Raw genomic sequence first — 16,511 nt, forward strand, 5'->3', positions numbered from 1 at the left:
AGCCTATAGCCAATCACTATACCGACTACGCTATCCCTGCTCCTGCCTCTAACCTTATAAGGACTTATATTTTAAACGTGAGATTTGAGATCTTGGCTAAGGAAAAGCAATGCATGTCGGAGTATGCAGGTGTGCAGTGGATACGTGAAATTGTTTAGCTGAGAAATAAGGCACAAATTAAAGCTGCACCATTCGTGAATATCTCGGAGATCTGAGACTTAAAGAATATGATTACAATAGGAGACGAGTTATACCTGCGTATGTACCATAGCATTTTTCACATATTCACAGAGGTCGCGTCAGAGATAAAGGTGTGACTTATTTCATTGCTTGAACGGAGAAAGAAGGAACGCGATGAAGGTATGGAAGGAATATAAATGACGGTGAACGCTGAAGATACGAAAGAAATTATTTCTTGTTGAATTTCTGCGGCATTTTTACGCCATCTTCTATAGGAACGATGGTACATCATTGTCATCTGGGTATATGAACCTTGCTAGATCCTCCTCTCAACATACACGTATTTCTGATATTCACACGCCGGTGGGATATCCAGACATTCTTACAAATGGCTTCTCTGCCGTAGGCTTCACTGCGTAACGTATGACGGACTCTGGTTCGTAGAGTGCATAGACTTTAACTATGTGGTTTTGTAGATAAGTTTACTAGGACAAACAATTCAAGGAATTCCATGATAAAATCGAGTATATGCTGCTGGCCCTTGTCAGCGCAGTCTTTCCCGGGTCCGAGTCCCTTGGAACTCGCTACCATATTTTACTATCTCAGATTTGAGACTTCCCTTTTCTTCGCTTCCTACAACTCGCAGGGAATCTGATAACTCAAAGTCATAGTCAAAATCAAAGTCACATTGCGACTGACTGCCAGTCAGTCAGTTAGTCAGTCTTGGTGTCGAGCCCAGTCTGGGCTTATGACCAGATTTTTTTACTGTTTGACAGTTTCGGCCTTGTTATTGTGGGGCGCCCTCTCTGACGAGAGGGCGGGTCTGTCTTTTGTCAGAGTCATTATCTGCATTTGTCATAATGTAAAGGATATTTAGATTTTACGTATAATACATGTACAGGGCCTCTGTCAATCCAGGCTCAGTACAGCGGACTATGTCCCATTTCTAATAGCTTCCGCTACAACGGCAGTCTAGTCACTTGAAATCTGACAGCTGACTTTGTCCATGCTTATAACGTCTCAGCATGGAGCACGCAGAAACACCCCGTTTCCAACGGTAAATCTATTGTTGCATGCACATTAGTTGCAGCGGGAATGCGTTTACCGAGCCGTTGCCCAGAAAGGACTTCTGTTTACAGAGTCACCGCTTAGCAACGGGTCTATAAGCCACCATATGATCTGTGAATTCTGTGTCTGCTTTCTGGAAACCCCAGCCCACCCCCCTTTAAATCTGGCCCTATGTTGTGAACTTCGGCTTGCTGCTGGGGTCCGGGGGCGATCGGTTTTTTCAGACTGCGAGCTGCTCTAGGCACTGTGTAACTGACTGTGTGATACAGGTGTACCTGCTGCAACACGGGAAGAAGGTTCACAAGAAGAGGACTTCTACGAAGAAGGGAGAGCGGAGCCCAATCTTCAATGAAGCCATGATCTTCAGTGTGCCGGCGCACACATTACAGGTACGCTCATGAAACCAGGCACGACCGTATTCAATTTGTTTCTTTGCTCACTAGCTTAGTTTTCGGCCATAGTATAGTGACTGCCTACGGGCTGGTAGACCGGGGTTTGTATCCTGGCAGAGACACAAACCTTGCCCATGCCTCCGGCCCACTTATATTGTCACGAATATTGGGTTGTCGTGACTAATAATAATGGATTCCGGATTTGATGATTGGCTGTATTGACACTTCTACTACAATTACCATCAACTACAGTGTGATTCTCTCGCTAGAAAACCCAAATATTTCTCAATATATTTCTAATTTTTGTATGGTTCCCTTTGAAAATTGATGTGGACGAAGCTTACATCTATCGAAGCAGAACCATCACACCCCTCAACGAAGTGGACTATACCCGTGATATCGAGTCGCGACCGCCAAACAGGAGTTTCACTCAGTGTAGAGTGATTGCGTGTGCCGCAAACACGTGCTCAGCTGAACAGCGTGTGTTTATTGTCCGTGAATACTGGCAAACGGGTTGATTTAAACAGTGCCAAATGGCATTTCGGAGTAAGTATTGTGAAGACGGTGTACTGATAAAATCCTGTATTCACAGATTGGTGAAAAAAAAAATAGAGACAACCGGAAGTGTTTTGACTCGACACGCAGGAGGCCGGAAGATGTGTGATCGCACGGTGCAGCATGCAAGTATGTGTAAATTTTCATAGGGAACCATATAAAAATTAAAAAGTTATTGAGGAATGTTTGGGTTTCCTAGCGAAAGAATCGCTCTGTATAGCAGCTCACAATCGATGATTGTCTACTACTCGGTCCATTCCATACTGGAATCCGAGTGTCTTCTCTTCTGCGTACGAGTCGGACACTTTTTCAGCTTCCGTTATCCACTGGTTAACACTCCACAGCTGAACACTCGACTTCTAACTTCTGAATTACGACTCCTGTCTGACGAATGGCTTCCCGAATGTATTCTACTGAGCGTTCTCACGTATTCTCTTTTTCTAACTCCGTGAGAACCGAAAAGAAATTACCATTTCCAACAGTTCAGGTTATTGCGTGTTTATCTTCTGCTGTGGGAACCGTGTGTTAATTCCATATCAACGCTTTGGTTTCACTATTCCGGCTTTCAGGCGGCGTTTACAGAACCGTTGCCTAGCAAATGATCATATTCATCATAATATTAACTGTGACGGTAAAAGCAGGACTGGAAAGCCCGTGTGGAGGCGGGGTCGAATTCCTCCACCGTGACCCTGCGAGTCGTAAGGGGCGATGAAAAGGGAAGTCTCAAATCTGAGACAGTAAAATATGGTCTCGAGTCCCAAGGGACTCAGACCCTAGAAAGACTGCACTGGCAAGGACCAGCAGCACATACAAAAGGCAGATCCGTCGTCTCGTCAGAGAGGGCGCCCCACAAAAACAAGACCGTAACTGTTAAAAGTAATAAATATCTGGTCATGAGCCCCAGATGGGGCTCGACACCAAGACTTACTGACTGACTGACTGACTGACCGTCAGTCGAAATGTGATTTGGACTTGGACAGGACTGGAATATGGATTTATGAGCACTGTCGGGGGCTCCCTTTTTACTTTATGCATTGCGGTATTCTGCGTTATCTCTGTCAACAATTTGTGCCCCTAATAAATGTGGAAGGCTGCATATATCCTCGATGTTGACAGCGTCATTAAATGACCAACAAAACAAGATCATTGACTAATTGAATGGCGGAAGAACCTCATTCTGAAACTTTTGTATACTCGAACCACTTCACTATTCCAAAATCTTATATTTCAATCAAATTATTCTTAAAGCTCCCTAGCTTGCCAGCATGTGTGCATATACATTTAACGTCTGACACAAGAACGTACATGCTTCCCAGTTTAGTGGAGCTGTTGTCTTCTCCCTGTCAATATAAGCAATATCCACTCGATTTGCACATAGATTTTGCCACACATCGCGCGTGATGCGTAAAATTGCAATGTAGCAATGCATAAACTGAGTCTCGTCCCACACGCAGTTGTCATGACAACGAGCGTACTCTCATAATAGTGACGTCACTGCATAGAATACCACCTATCAGAGGCGTGCAGACAACGTTCATCATGTCTTCGATATGGATCTCGGTTCCGCACGTTTATAATGGACATGGTGGGGGGAACAAAAGCAGACTGTCACATGTGCACACTGAGTGGTTCAGTTAGATTAATATGCAAAGCGGTCATACTAAGTCACATAATGCAGCCCCCTCTGTGGTCTAGTGGTCAGAGTTCCTGCCTACAGATACAGAGGTCTCGGGTTCGATTCCCGGCGTTACCAGATTTCCTGAGAAGTAGTGGGTCTGGAACGGGGTCCACTCAGCCTCGTGAGTGTAACCGAGGAGCTGTTTCAAGGAAATTGTGGCTTCGGTCTAGAAAACAGAAATTAACGGCCGTGGGGATCTGTTACGCTGACCACGTGACACCCTTTATCCTCAAAAGTTGGCACTAACTTCGCTGACAAGTGGCGGTCGCTCGGTCGGTATAGTCGCTGTCTTCGTCCGCTTGAACACTGGGATTCTGGGTTCGAATCCACTCGAGGCATGGATGTTTGTCTGCGTTTTTCTGCTTTTGTGTACGTAGCGGTCTTTCGACGAGCTGATAACTTGTCCAAGGAGTCTTACCGACTCTCTGTAAGATTAAGAAAGTGAAGTGAAACAAAGAGTTTCACGGATGACCTATGTTCCAAAGTAAGAGCAACAGGAAACAGAGAGAGAATTTCAATAAAAGTATATTATTTCACATGATACATTTGATCAGAATCCAGAATAATTTACATGTAACCACTTTACATCGCTCATACAGTGGGTCGAGATCTCTGTATACATATAGACTACACGTGTAAGCATAAGCTACTTGTAAAATTCGGTTGCTCGACAGCCTGAGGTGAATAGAAATTTACAACAACCGTTTGAATTGACTGACAATAAAATTCCAGGAAGGAAATACAGAAATATAGCCGGGTTACTAAACGTTGAGTTTATAGATTTTAGTTGAAGAATTTCAGTGAGAACAAAAGTGTCCACAAATTTTTCATAATTTGACACACAAAAGATTTCAGAGGATTGTCTTTGTATCTGTTAGGCTATACATTTGTTTGATTAAATCTTTTCGGGCTGTCAGTTGTGTCAGTTGGTTAAAACTTACCAACGTTTCAGAAACCATGACTGTCTCCATCATCAGGATCTGATGGGAACTTCAGCTGCTCTGTAAGTTTCGGACCTAGTACACTTATTGGTTCCATTGCTCACTTTTACACGCTTTCCTTTTCGTTAAAGACTCGCCGACAGAAGTAGTTCCCCTAATTGTTTTTTAATATAAAATCTTAAAGGAATTGTTTTCTTATCTTTCATATTTGCAAATATGAACATTATTGTCACAAATTAGTACAGCTAGTGCCAGACTATTTGTAAGCAAGAGGGTGTATAGTGACTGTAGAATATTAGGAAATTCGCGCCTACGGACTTCATCACGATATTCATTAATGAATATTGGGAATAAAATGTCCCTTGACAAAGGAATTTCGGTCAACGAATAGTTTGCACCGAAATCACTTTAAGGAATCACCGCTGTGCCATTTCGCTTTCAGTGTTAATTGCGTTTTACGTGAAAGTTAGGCGCTGGTCGAAATATTACCAAGGGACATTTTTGTCACAATTTTCGTCAAGGAATCGTATAGTGGGATCCGTAGGCGCTACTTTCCATAAACTTTATACATCTATAAGCTTGACATTGAATATAGGATGTCTGGATGAAAGGTATCTAAAATAAAAAAATATATCTCGGAAACTAATTTTCATATACGTATCCGGTTTATGTCATCGGAAAAGAAAACTATGATTTGTTTTCATACCCGGCTTATGCCCACACTTTCTCCACAATGTTAGGAATCACTTGGACAGAGAGATGACTGGGATATGAATTGGCAGAGGTGGACCAATCGCTTGGCCTCCTAGGTCGCCAGATTTAACCCCAGCGGATTTTTCTTGTGCTGTTATGTGAAGAACATAGTCTATCAGGTTAAGATCGGCGACCTACAACACCTGAAAGCCCGCATAAGGGATACTGTGGATACGGTAACACCAAACATGCTTCAAGCCTGGTTATTTGTCGTCCCACCAAGGGAGCCCACATTCAAATTTACTAAGAAAGGTATATATGCAGAAAAAACTTTGATAGTTTCCCTTTGTAATGGTGTACCCCATTCATGTGTATAATAAATTATTTCTGAGATATGATTTTATTTTGGATACCTCTCTTCCCGACATCCTGTATTTTCGAATAGCGAATGGAATTTAGTTTGTCGAGTATGACATGAAACAATGTTGCAAGCGCATGCACGCATAAGTACTACACACTATTGCTCTCGGCTTGTGGTAACCCCTTCTCGTCACTTATGCGGCAACTTCTCCTACACTTTTGTGACGGGTGAAATATCGGCGGTGCTGCAGGCGTATGACCCTGTTCAACTTTTCTGAATTACATATATTTTTTATTGCTAGTGGGGTGGGACTAAGTCCCTAGTACTGCGGCCACTTCTGGCCTATTGTACTAGCCCAAGATGATAGGTGACGGTGATTGTGGAGCAATTGGTGGAATGAAGATTGGCAGGGGAACCCGAAATACTCGGAGAAAACCTGCCCCAGCGCCACTTTGTCCACCACAAATCCCACTTGACTAGACCCGGGATCGAACCCGAGCCGCCGCAGTGGGAAGCCAACGACTAACCGCTTGAGCTGTGGCGCGGCCTTAATTACATATATGTATTATATGCACTTCTAATATAAAAGTTATTGAAAACCCACATCGCCCTGTGATACATTTTAGGCTTCCGGGTGGTTGGAAAGTGTCGGTTTTGAAACAATTTTCATTTCTAATAATCTAGCTTAGTCGACGTAGCGACGGGCTTCGGGCTGGGGTTCAATTCCCGGCGGAGGCAAGATTATTCTCTTCTGTGTAGCGTCCAGACTGGTTCTGGGGCTCATCCAGCCTCCCATCCACTGGGCATCGCTAGGGTTTCACCGGGGGTTAAGCGGCCGGGGCGTGAAGCTGACCAATCACCTCCATCTACTACCGACGTCAAGCTATTCCCACATAACTCTTCACGGCATGGTGCTCAATTAACTAAGCACAGGAACAACTATAATGATATAAAATTGTGACTGTCCAGTAGACCTACTAACGATTCGTCAGCTATCATTGTAGCATGAGGATGCTATTTCTCACAGCCGTCATGCTGTTACTTTGTAAACAAGAATCATTGCTCTTGCAGCCGGTTCGCATACCGGGAAACAAATACTGTGTACCGGCAAACTTGACCATAGTCAAAGGTCGAATATTTTATGTTTCTGTCTTGAGACTAGAACTGGTCGAGTATCAGCTAACGTAATTTTAAGGAGAAGAAACTTAGCTTAAAATAATGTTAAAAATGTTGCATGCTGTCCTGAAATTTATCGGCAGTCAGTGCTCTAGAATCTGAAGATGAATGGAACTAGTTGGACTAGTCATTCTAAAGGTATCCCTGCAACAGGCTGTGGAGGCCCATAGGGTTGTGAGGCGTCGAGGCTCCCACATTATCTAGACAATCGGCTCACAGATGGCGGTAATGTTGTCAGTCCTATGTGCCGGCCCGCCTTTTACCCCCCCCCCGGAAGATTCCTGGTACTCATTTCTGTTAGAGGCTGAGTCAACCCCAGGACCATATTGCGGTTGGAAGACTTAGGTAAATTGAAAAAAAATCCACCTCATTTGGACTCAAACCCGCGACCTTCCACCTGGTAGCATAGTGCCTCAACCAACAACGCTACTGTGTGCCCACTGCCATTCTAATGCCTGTAGAAATTTCAAAAGAAGGGCTCCACTGTCTAGAGGCGGCTAGAATCTCGGTTGGTGGCAGGTTAAATTAATTGAGAATTTTCATGCGTTTCCTCAGTCCTTACAGACGAATGCTGAAATAGTATCTTGGTAGGGGCCACGCGCATCCTTTCCAATTCTTCCAGTAAATTATAAAATCATCCTTTCATCCCATTAAATGATAAAATATTATCATAGCTGATACGACTTCGAATCAAATAACCAAAGCTAATAAGAACGTAGTTGGCTCCTACCTCCACTGCATGTTTCATTTCGTGTCAATTTAATCCATTTTACCGAGGAAAGTCCTTGTTGTGAACGTTTTCGTGTTTTCCTATAAAGAATTCCAATGTTTACAGGTGAACTACATGGTCAATATCAGAGTAGTGTATATATTGCACAGTGTGGTGACGAGGCTTTGGCTAATTCCTGTTATTGGTTCACGTGGAAATTAGAGGGAGGTGATGCGTGTTTCAGGTATTGAACGAGGTTTGGTTCTAAATTGCGTCCGTAGCGTGCAGTCCTTTCGTACTGCGTTTCAAATCGTTTACAAACCCTCTCACCAATCATGCAAAACATTTTAAGTAACCAATAAGCTATTTAGTCTCTTCCTTTTATTTTGCTAATTAAATTTATATATTTTGTAATTTATACATCTGACTTAGCGTTAAGGTAGTAAAGCTAAAATGATTTTGATGAGCTGAATATGTAGCCCGAATGGGACAAATAAGAGATGCATTCAAAATTTTGTCGAGGGGACTTCTTGGAAAGCACTCATTTAAAAGTTGTAGACGGGAATATAATGTCACGATTTAAGGGTGACTATAGACGGAGTATGGATTGATGAATTGATTTATTGACCATTTATACACGCCACTCGGAACTACACAGTAATTACGGCACTATCGCTGTTTCCTCACGTTACAAATCACTACACGCTAAGTTTTCTCCACCCTGCAATTTCTTCACTACTCGTTGCTTGGTACCAAATCTTAACAATGGAGAATTTTCATCTCCTGTGGTCGCGACGTTGCCCGTTGTTAAACACTCCACAACTGTAATTTCACTTAATTATAGCGCCAGTGGCGTGCGGTACTATTTTTGTCAAGGGAAACAGAGGTAACTAATAAACAAACTGATAGCAATCAACTCACCAAAATTTATGTCACTTATTGAGTCAATAAGGTCGTTTTGTATTCTGTTCGATAAACCTGTAAATACTGTACTGTTCTCAAGGTGAACATTGAGTTTATGATCATATTTCCTTAATAAGTGAACTAATTCCACATAATTACCTCGGTCGATAGAATCCACGCTTTCGTCATGACCACGGAGGGCAAGTTGCCACTTTCCTAAATGGCAGATGATATCAATCAAGCTTTTCATTATTTCTTCATTTTCTTTTACATTTTCATTCTGCTGTAGTATCGTCAGGCGCTTTTGATTGTCAAGAGGACAGTCAATTCGAGATTTCCCGAACATAAGAAGTTGCACTGTTGAAATAATGTGAGTCTGAGAGTTCTCATGTCGTTTCAATACTTGATGAAGGTTGTTGATATCACCAAATCCAGTCTTGTTCCATATGTTTTTTTCCATTGAGAAACAATAGGCATGGCCAACAAAACAATTTCCCTATATTACGGCAACCGGGTAGCCACTCTGTTTTAGAATACTCTTCGAAATTAAATTTCCTCACACATAATTTGGTTTGTGCTTAAGTTCTGGTAACTCTTATGTCGGTCGTCATCTTTCTATAATTATTTTCTTTTCAGAAAAGTCCCTGCTATTAAACTCCCGTTTTAAAAGGCTTTCGATTGCACAGTCGCAGTCGCCTTGTCTGCCAGCATTCATTTTAGCTGTTACTTGTGCGTGTAGTCTAATCACGCCCCTGCCCCTCGTACCACAATATCAGACTTTCTTCCCTTAAACGCGGATAGCTTCTTTCTGATGCGTCAAAATACAATCACAAATTCAAACTTACGCCATATAAATATGCACTTAAAATATTTTAATAAAACTTAATGTTACCTATAACACCCAACAAGACTGAAATCACATATAAACAGTTAATTTTAACATAACCATCGAAAGAACACATTCCCTCGCTGGTCTAGCCAGCAAACCGAAATTTTCTTCCCATGGTCACTTCGGATGAGACGAATTCTTGCGAAGATTAACGAATGGAAACTTGGTCCGTCCCACCAAGCAGGGTAAGGGTGGAGGAGGAGGAGGAATGTGGCCTTGAGCAGGAACACGCGCTAAATAACAATGAATTATTTACATACGACTGCTTTTCTTTTCGTTTCTTAACTACTGAAACAATGCTTCCCTTGCTTCCATGCACGGCACGCCACTGTAGAGCGCCATCTCTTCTCAGACTTCCTTGCAGAATTCATCTCCCAACTGACAGGGTCGCCCAAATTGTCTTCCTTATAATCCTTTTGCATGGACCGAGTAGAAAATATTGTTTCCAGCAGTAACTCTATTGTTGCGTGGGTATTCATTGGCACGGGAATATATTTACTGATCTTTGCCTAGAAACGGTCGTTGTTTATTCGCCTATGTCGAAGTCATTGCATAGCAACGGCTGTACACACTACAATAATTTTAAAATCTATCTTAGAGCTGTTCGTTGTGGAGTCGTAAAATAGTAACAAATCAGACAGTGATATTTATACGAATAGCACTCCTTGACTCAAAATTTACTCTTAGTATTTCAGCAGTTTGCGGAAGAAGAGAACGGGCATTCAATGAATATTTCATTAGAGCAGAGAAATTCGTGCAGGTTTTTGTACGGTTTTCGGGTATGCCTACCCGTTCTTAGTAGCGTCTTCTCTTCCGTGGTCTCTTAAGGCAGCTATCCCACGTACGTTTTTAGCCTACGTTCCTTATTTAAAAAAATATTTAAGCTTATGAGATCACCTTGTTGTCTGTGTGTCATCCGTTGCAACTTCTGAGTGCCCAAACCAATCTTTATGAAACTTGGTACATATATCTGGCACCTGAGCCCATCTCAGCGGCATAATTCATAAATCCCTTCCATCAGTATTACCAACATTATAGCCTCTCTGAGGCAGAACCTCAATATTGCTCTCACGCCTGTACCAATCTCCATGAAACTCTGTATGTATATCACACTATATAAGCCATCTCAGCGGCCACTTAACAGATTCCTTCGATTAGTAATACAAGCATTACAGCCTCTCAAATTGTTTCGGTAATAACCGTATGTTACTTAAATGCTGTCACGGAACTTGGTACGTATATCATGCCACCCGAAGCCAATTTCAACGGCTCAATTCATAAATCCTTCCCATATGTAATACCAACATTAGAGCCCTTCAAATTTCTGAGGCAAAACCTTAACACTGCTCAAACGCCTCTACCGATATTCATGGAACGCCACATGAAGCCATCTTAACGACGTACGATCATAAATGTCTCATCTGTAATAGAAACTTTGCAGCCTCTAAAATTTCCGACACAAAATCTTACTATTGCTTGAACGCCTGTATCAATTTTGGTGAAACTTGGCACATATATATATATGTGTGTCATGCCACATTATGCCATCTCAATTGCCTACACCATAAATGCCTCTCATCAGTAATACCAACACTATAGCCTCTAAAATTGTTGAATACCCTTAATAATATTCGAATGCCTTAACCGATTTTCATGAAAGTTGCAATGTATGTGTCATGTCATCTGAGATAATCTCAACGGCATAAATCCTTCGTGTTAGTAATACCAAACACTGCAGCCTCTCGGACTGTCGATGTAATAACCATTTATTATCTGAATGCCAGAACCACTCTTAATGAGACTTAGTAAGTCCATCTCAATGGTGTACTTCATAAATCACTCTCGTCAATAATACCAACATTGAGGCCTCCCTAATTGTAACGTTTTTTGACTAAATTACGCGTACATGTTAAAGTATTCTTTTCACTTGTATCAGATACTCCAATTACAGTGACAGCAAAGTATGCGATGAGTTCTTCCGAGAACTTTTTGTTATTATACATTTTATATTACCAAACCTACCATTTGATAGCGTATTCGGTATAGCGACTGGCTACGGGCTGGACGACCTAAGGGTCGGAGTTCGAGTCCCAGTGGGGTCAAGAATTTTCTTTTCTCTACGTCATCCATACGGGCTCTGGGGCCCACCCAGCCTCCTATCCAGTGGATACCGTGGGCTCTTTCTCGGGAGTAAAGCGGCAGGGGCGTGAAACTGACCACTCAACTCCATCTAGTGCCTAGGTCAAGAAAATCTGGATCTATGCATCCACTCCCCCATACGCCTTCATGGCGTAGTGCTTAATCAACTTAGCTTTTACCTTTACCAATTAGTCTTGTAAATTTATTCATACTTCACTCTCGTGCTTTCTTACCACCCTCTCCCATTTCCATTTCCATTTAATTGCGTAGGTGAGTCAATAGGTAAGTTACAAATTAATGTGGGGTACTACATGTTTGAATGAGGCACTTGAGGCTATCGCCACTAGTCCTGTGGCAACTGATGACATTCGACACGAGATAATCGATGTTTACAAAAGCGAAACAGCAGTTGCAACATGGCGGCTCCTCTGAGTGAGTGTACAACCCTCGAACAGCGCTCCGTTATGCGATTTTTATGGTCAAAAGGTACGGAATCAAAGAATATTCATAAAGAAATGCTTCCCATCTACGGTGAGAAGTGCCTGTCACGTCAAGCTGTTTACAATTGGGTGCAGAAATTCTCTGAAGGACGGACACGTATCGAAGACGAACACCGCGTCTGCCGGCCAACGGTGATTGCCACAGAGGCGAATGTGCAACGGGTTGAAGGCTTAATCCGAGCAGACAGATGGATAACTATAAACCCTATAGCCACTGTTATTGGTTGTTCACACGGCATAATGCATGACAGGTTAGGTTTTCACAAAGTCTGTGCACAATGGGTGCCGCGCATGCTGACCCCACAACACAAAATGCAAAGAATGGGTCTGGCATTACAGCATCTCAATCGCTACCACGATGAAGGACACGATATGCTAGCCCGAATTGTCACAGGTGATGATTCTTGGGTTCACCAATACCAGCCTGAGACAAAGCGTGTATCAATGCAGTGGAAACATCCTGCGTTGCCTGCCAAAAAAAGTTTAAGGTGACACCATCCTCCAGGAAAGTGATGCTCAGTCTTCTGGGATCACGAAGCCACACCACTCACCGCATTCCAGCCTCAAGGACAAACCGTAAATGCGGACTCCTACTGTAACATATTCAGGAAACATCGTAAGGCCATTCAATGGAAGCGACCAGGACTCCTCACCAAAGGCGTGTTGCTCTTGCATGACAACGCGCGTCCCCATACTGCCAACAAAACAAATGAGACACTGCGTAATTTCAAGTGGGAAGTCCCCGAGCATCCTCCGTATAGCTCCGATCTTGCTCCAAACGACTTCCATTTGTTCGACCCTGAACATTTTCCCGACGAAGAAGCTGTACAAAGGGAAGTCACCGCCTGGTTCCGACAGCAGCCCAAAGAATTTTATGCTGCTGGTTTTCAGGGGCTTGTGAAACGATGGGACAAATGCCTCAATGTACAGGGAGATTATATCGAGAAATAAAAGCATTTTTCAAATAAATACTCTTATTTGTTTAAGTTCTACTGTAACTTCCTTATTGACTTACCCTCGTATATTTCTATTTTCTGCCAATGCACTTTGTTCCTGCATCAGATATCTTCCCAATAACTATTCTGCATCGATATGCTTAAATATTTTGTCCAGAAATTCTTCTCCTTCACATCCTGGAGAAATGATGATGCAGACAATTAAGCGTGATATTTTACTTTCAGACAATCCAGCTGAGGATGACAGTGGCCGAGAACACGGGGGAGCCCAGAGCTTACTCTATAGGCCATGTCATAGTCGGCTCTCAGGCATCAGGGAAGGCTCTGTCACACTGGAACCAAATGCTCTCTTCACTGAGGAAGCCTATAGCGATGTGGCACCCGTTACGCAAGTGAAGGACTTTCTGACATTACCTAAATGGATGAATAACGTCTGACAATATTGTAAGCAAAGGAGCAGTGACATCTCAGCCAGTAAAGTAGCGGGTTAAGGACAGGACAGTCAGCGTTCGACTCCCAGCAGAGGAGTTACTTCTTTTCTTTTTGGCCACCACGTCCAGAACGGTTCTGGAACCCTCCAACGTTCCTCCCGATGAATGCGAGGAACCATTTTCCCGAGAGTAAATACAGCCGGAGATCCAAGCTGACTACTCACCTTCTTCTAAGGCCGATGTTAAGAATCCAAGGAGCTATGCATCGAAGTCATGGCACTGAGGTACTACGGTAACTTTATTTTGTCTGTTGAGCTAATTCTGTTAAATTATACAAAGCTGAAGTTGCATGTCAGCGTGTTACCGTCGTTAGGCCTACTATATTCTCGTATGCATCCTGTGCCGGCGATAAATGTCAAGTTAGATCACGAATTGTATGACTACACGCCAATCTCCGTGGCCTGACGAAACAAGAATTGTGATTTTAAACTTGACTTCGTGTGAATGAAATGTAAGCATAAAGACTCCGTTTATCTCCCTTTCTTCCGTTTCAATTTGAGAAACCAAATGTGCAAAAATTCTAATATTATTGGAGTCAACTCTTAATAGAAACACGTCAAAGCCGTCTTTAGGAGCGTTTGCATCCCTCATCTGTATTCATGAGACAACTTGAGAAACACGTACTTAAGGGATTTTCATAAAAGAAATGCCGCATTGTGGAATTCAAAGTACAATTTTTGTTAAAATGGGGCAACGATAACGAACACCTTGCATGAAGTCCTACATGCGTTTCTTGCGGTCATCTCGAGCGTACGTCGTTAAACCTCGGACAGAAAACTGTTGCAGATATATTTTATATCCAATACACGATTTTCCGCTGGTTTTACACAATTAAACAGACTGAGCTCATCTTAAGGTCAATTGTTAATTTGAAGAGTATTATCTTCTGTGATGTGAAACAGTGTAGTCTGGTAGGTTACCAGACTACACGGTGTCACATTCTCTTCATATTCATCGCCGTGAGAACCTAAAATCTCACATTTATTAACCTGCTTTCTCTCACAACAGAAAACTTGCCAGTGATATGGAGATGCAAACAAATACAACATAGACATCCAATACATAAAAAAGCTCAGTGTCCACGAAGCAGATGTTAAGTGTGCGAAGTATAGGCCTTATTTTGTTAAGAGTTCCCATGTGAATTCTGTTCTGTTTATAGAGGTTTACTGAACATGTATTACGGACGTAAATGTGTTGACAGAGCTTGACAAAGGAATTGTTTGTTTCTAATTTCTTTAAACGTTTTAGTCCTTACTAATCAGAATAGGTTATATAGCGGGAAACATTGGATTTTATATTTTGAAGGTTATGTAAAGATATTTATACTTCATCTCCAGGTTGCACAGAAGTCTTAAGGCCAATTTGAGCTCTCAAATTGCGAATGCAGAGCTATATACGTACGTACGTGCAGGTGTGCTGATAACGTACGTAATCATGAATATAAGTTATCCTTCATTTTTCGTCGGTTTTACACCGAATCTGAATAACAGTGAAAAAGGTGGCAGTAAATGTTATATGTCTTAATAATATTTATATTTTGCAATGTAGGCCTACAATATTCTTTATGATAGCCGTTTTTGAGAACTTTCGTAAAATTTGATTTCAAAGCCGCCACGGAGGGGGTATAAGTTCAACCAATAGACCTATGGATCAAAATGAAATTCCCCCACCAAATTTTTGTAGAGACGACCATTTCCAAATTTTCCTGTAAAATCATTGAGAAATTTTGAACAAACAACAAACGGGCCGAAACGAGTTCCTTATGTTTTATGCGATTATTTTATGCACACTGTCCAAGAAATGTATTAAACCTGCCCATAGCTCTTCATTTATTTTCTTTTGCCCATTATTCATTTCTTTCCTTTTGAGTATAAATTTATTTAGAATTTTAATTATCAAACTGGGGTACGTGGCAGCGAAATTGGTTGAGGCACTATGCTACAAGTCGGAAGGTCGCGGGTTCGAGTCCCAAGGTTGATTTCTTTCAGTTTACCTAATCCTTCCATCCGTATTATGGTCCTGGGGTCGACTCAGCCTCTAACACAAATGAGTACCAGGAATCTCCCTGGGGGGGTAAAGGATGGCCGGCGCGTAAAGCTGACAACCTTACCGCCATCTGTTAGCCGACTGTCTAGAAGATGTGGGAGCCTCAACGTCTCACGTCCCCATTGACCTTCACGGCCGGTTACGGGGATACCTTTACCTTTTTTACTATCAAACTTGAAAGAACCGCGTTTAGAAAAATGCATATTTTCAATTTCTTAGAACAATTTCAAAAAGAAAGCAAATGAAATATTATGACCCGAATGTGTTACCAGACTTTATATTATTCTCACACGAAAATTAATAGAGTAAATTAAACGTATTGCTCTCGCTGAGAAGTCAATGAACTAATATTTATTCTACCCTTGCCTAGAAAACAGAATATAACGGAATTTTATCATAACCACCTGCTAAAGACTGAAGGGAACGCAATATTATGGTTGTCACCTACGTATCGTCGAGCTTAACGGAATCTTGAAACATTCTGCAACCAGCCGAACAGGTCTCCTCCCATTATGAGAGCGGTGCAGTTACCTGAGGTGCATCCAAAACTAGTGGGATTTTATTATTCTTATAGAGAATACAAGACTACCTCTGTGGTCTAGTGCTCAGCGTTCCGGGTTACAGATCCAGAGGTCCGGGTTCGATTCCCGGCACTACCACATTTTTTCTGAGAAGTAGTGGGTCTGGAACGGGGTCCGCTCAGCCTCGTGATGACAATTGAGGAGTTATTTTAAGGAAGTAGGGGCTCCAGTCTAGAAAACCGAAATTAACAGCCGTGGGGATTCGTTGCTCTGACCACGCGGCACCTTCTATCCGCAAAAGTTGCCACTAAAC

General features: G+C 42.2%; 1 protein-coding gene across 4 annotated transcripts in view; it reads left to right on the forward strand.

Annotated features, from left to right (window-relative positions):
* LOC111866546 (synaptotagmin-12) overlaps positions 1 to 15,612 on the forward strand; it is a 34,100-nt gene extending 18,488 nt beyond the window's left edge. For 3 of the 4 annotated variants that reach the window (XM_023855596.2, XM_023855597.2, XM_033752307.1), the window contains 2 exons: positions 1,518 to 1,637; positions 13,366 to 15,612. In XM_023855596.2, coding sequence (XP_023711364.1) covers positions 1,518 to 1,637; positions 13,366 to 13,536 — 291 coding nt within the window. In that variant the 3' untranslated portion in view covers positions 13,537 to 15,612. The remainder of the gene's footprint in view (positions 1 to 1,517; positions 1,638 to 13,365) is intronic. The other variant, XM_033752306.1, reaches the window with a different exon arrangement.
* Positions 15,613 to 16,511: the final 899 nt, after the last annotated feature.

Source organism: Cryptotermes secundus, unplaced genomic scaffold (genome assembly GCF_002891405.2).
Source record: "Cryptotermes secundus unplaced genomic scaffold, Csec_1.0 scaffold571, whole genome shotgun sequence".
Lineage (NCBI taxonomy): Eukaryota > Metazoa > Arthropoda > Insecta > Blattodea > Kalotermitidae > Cryptotermes > Cryptotermes secundus.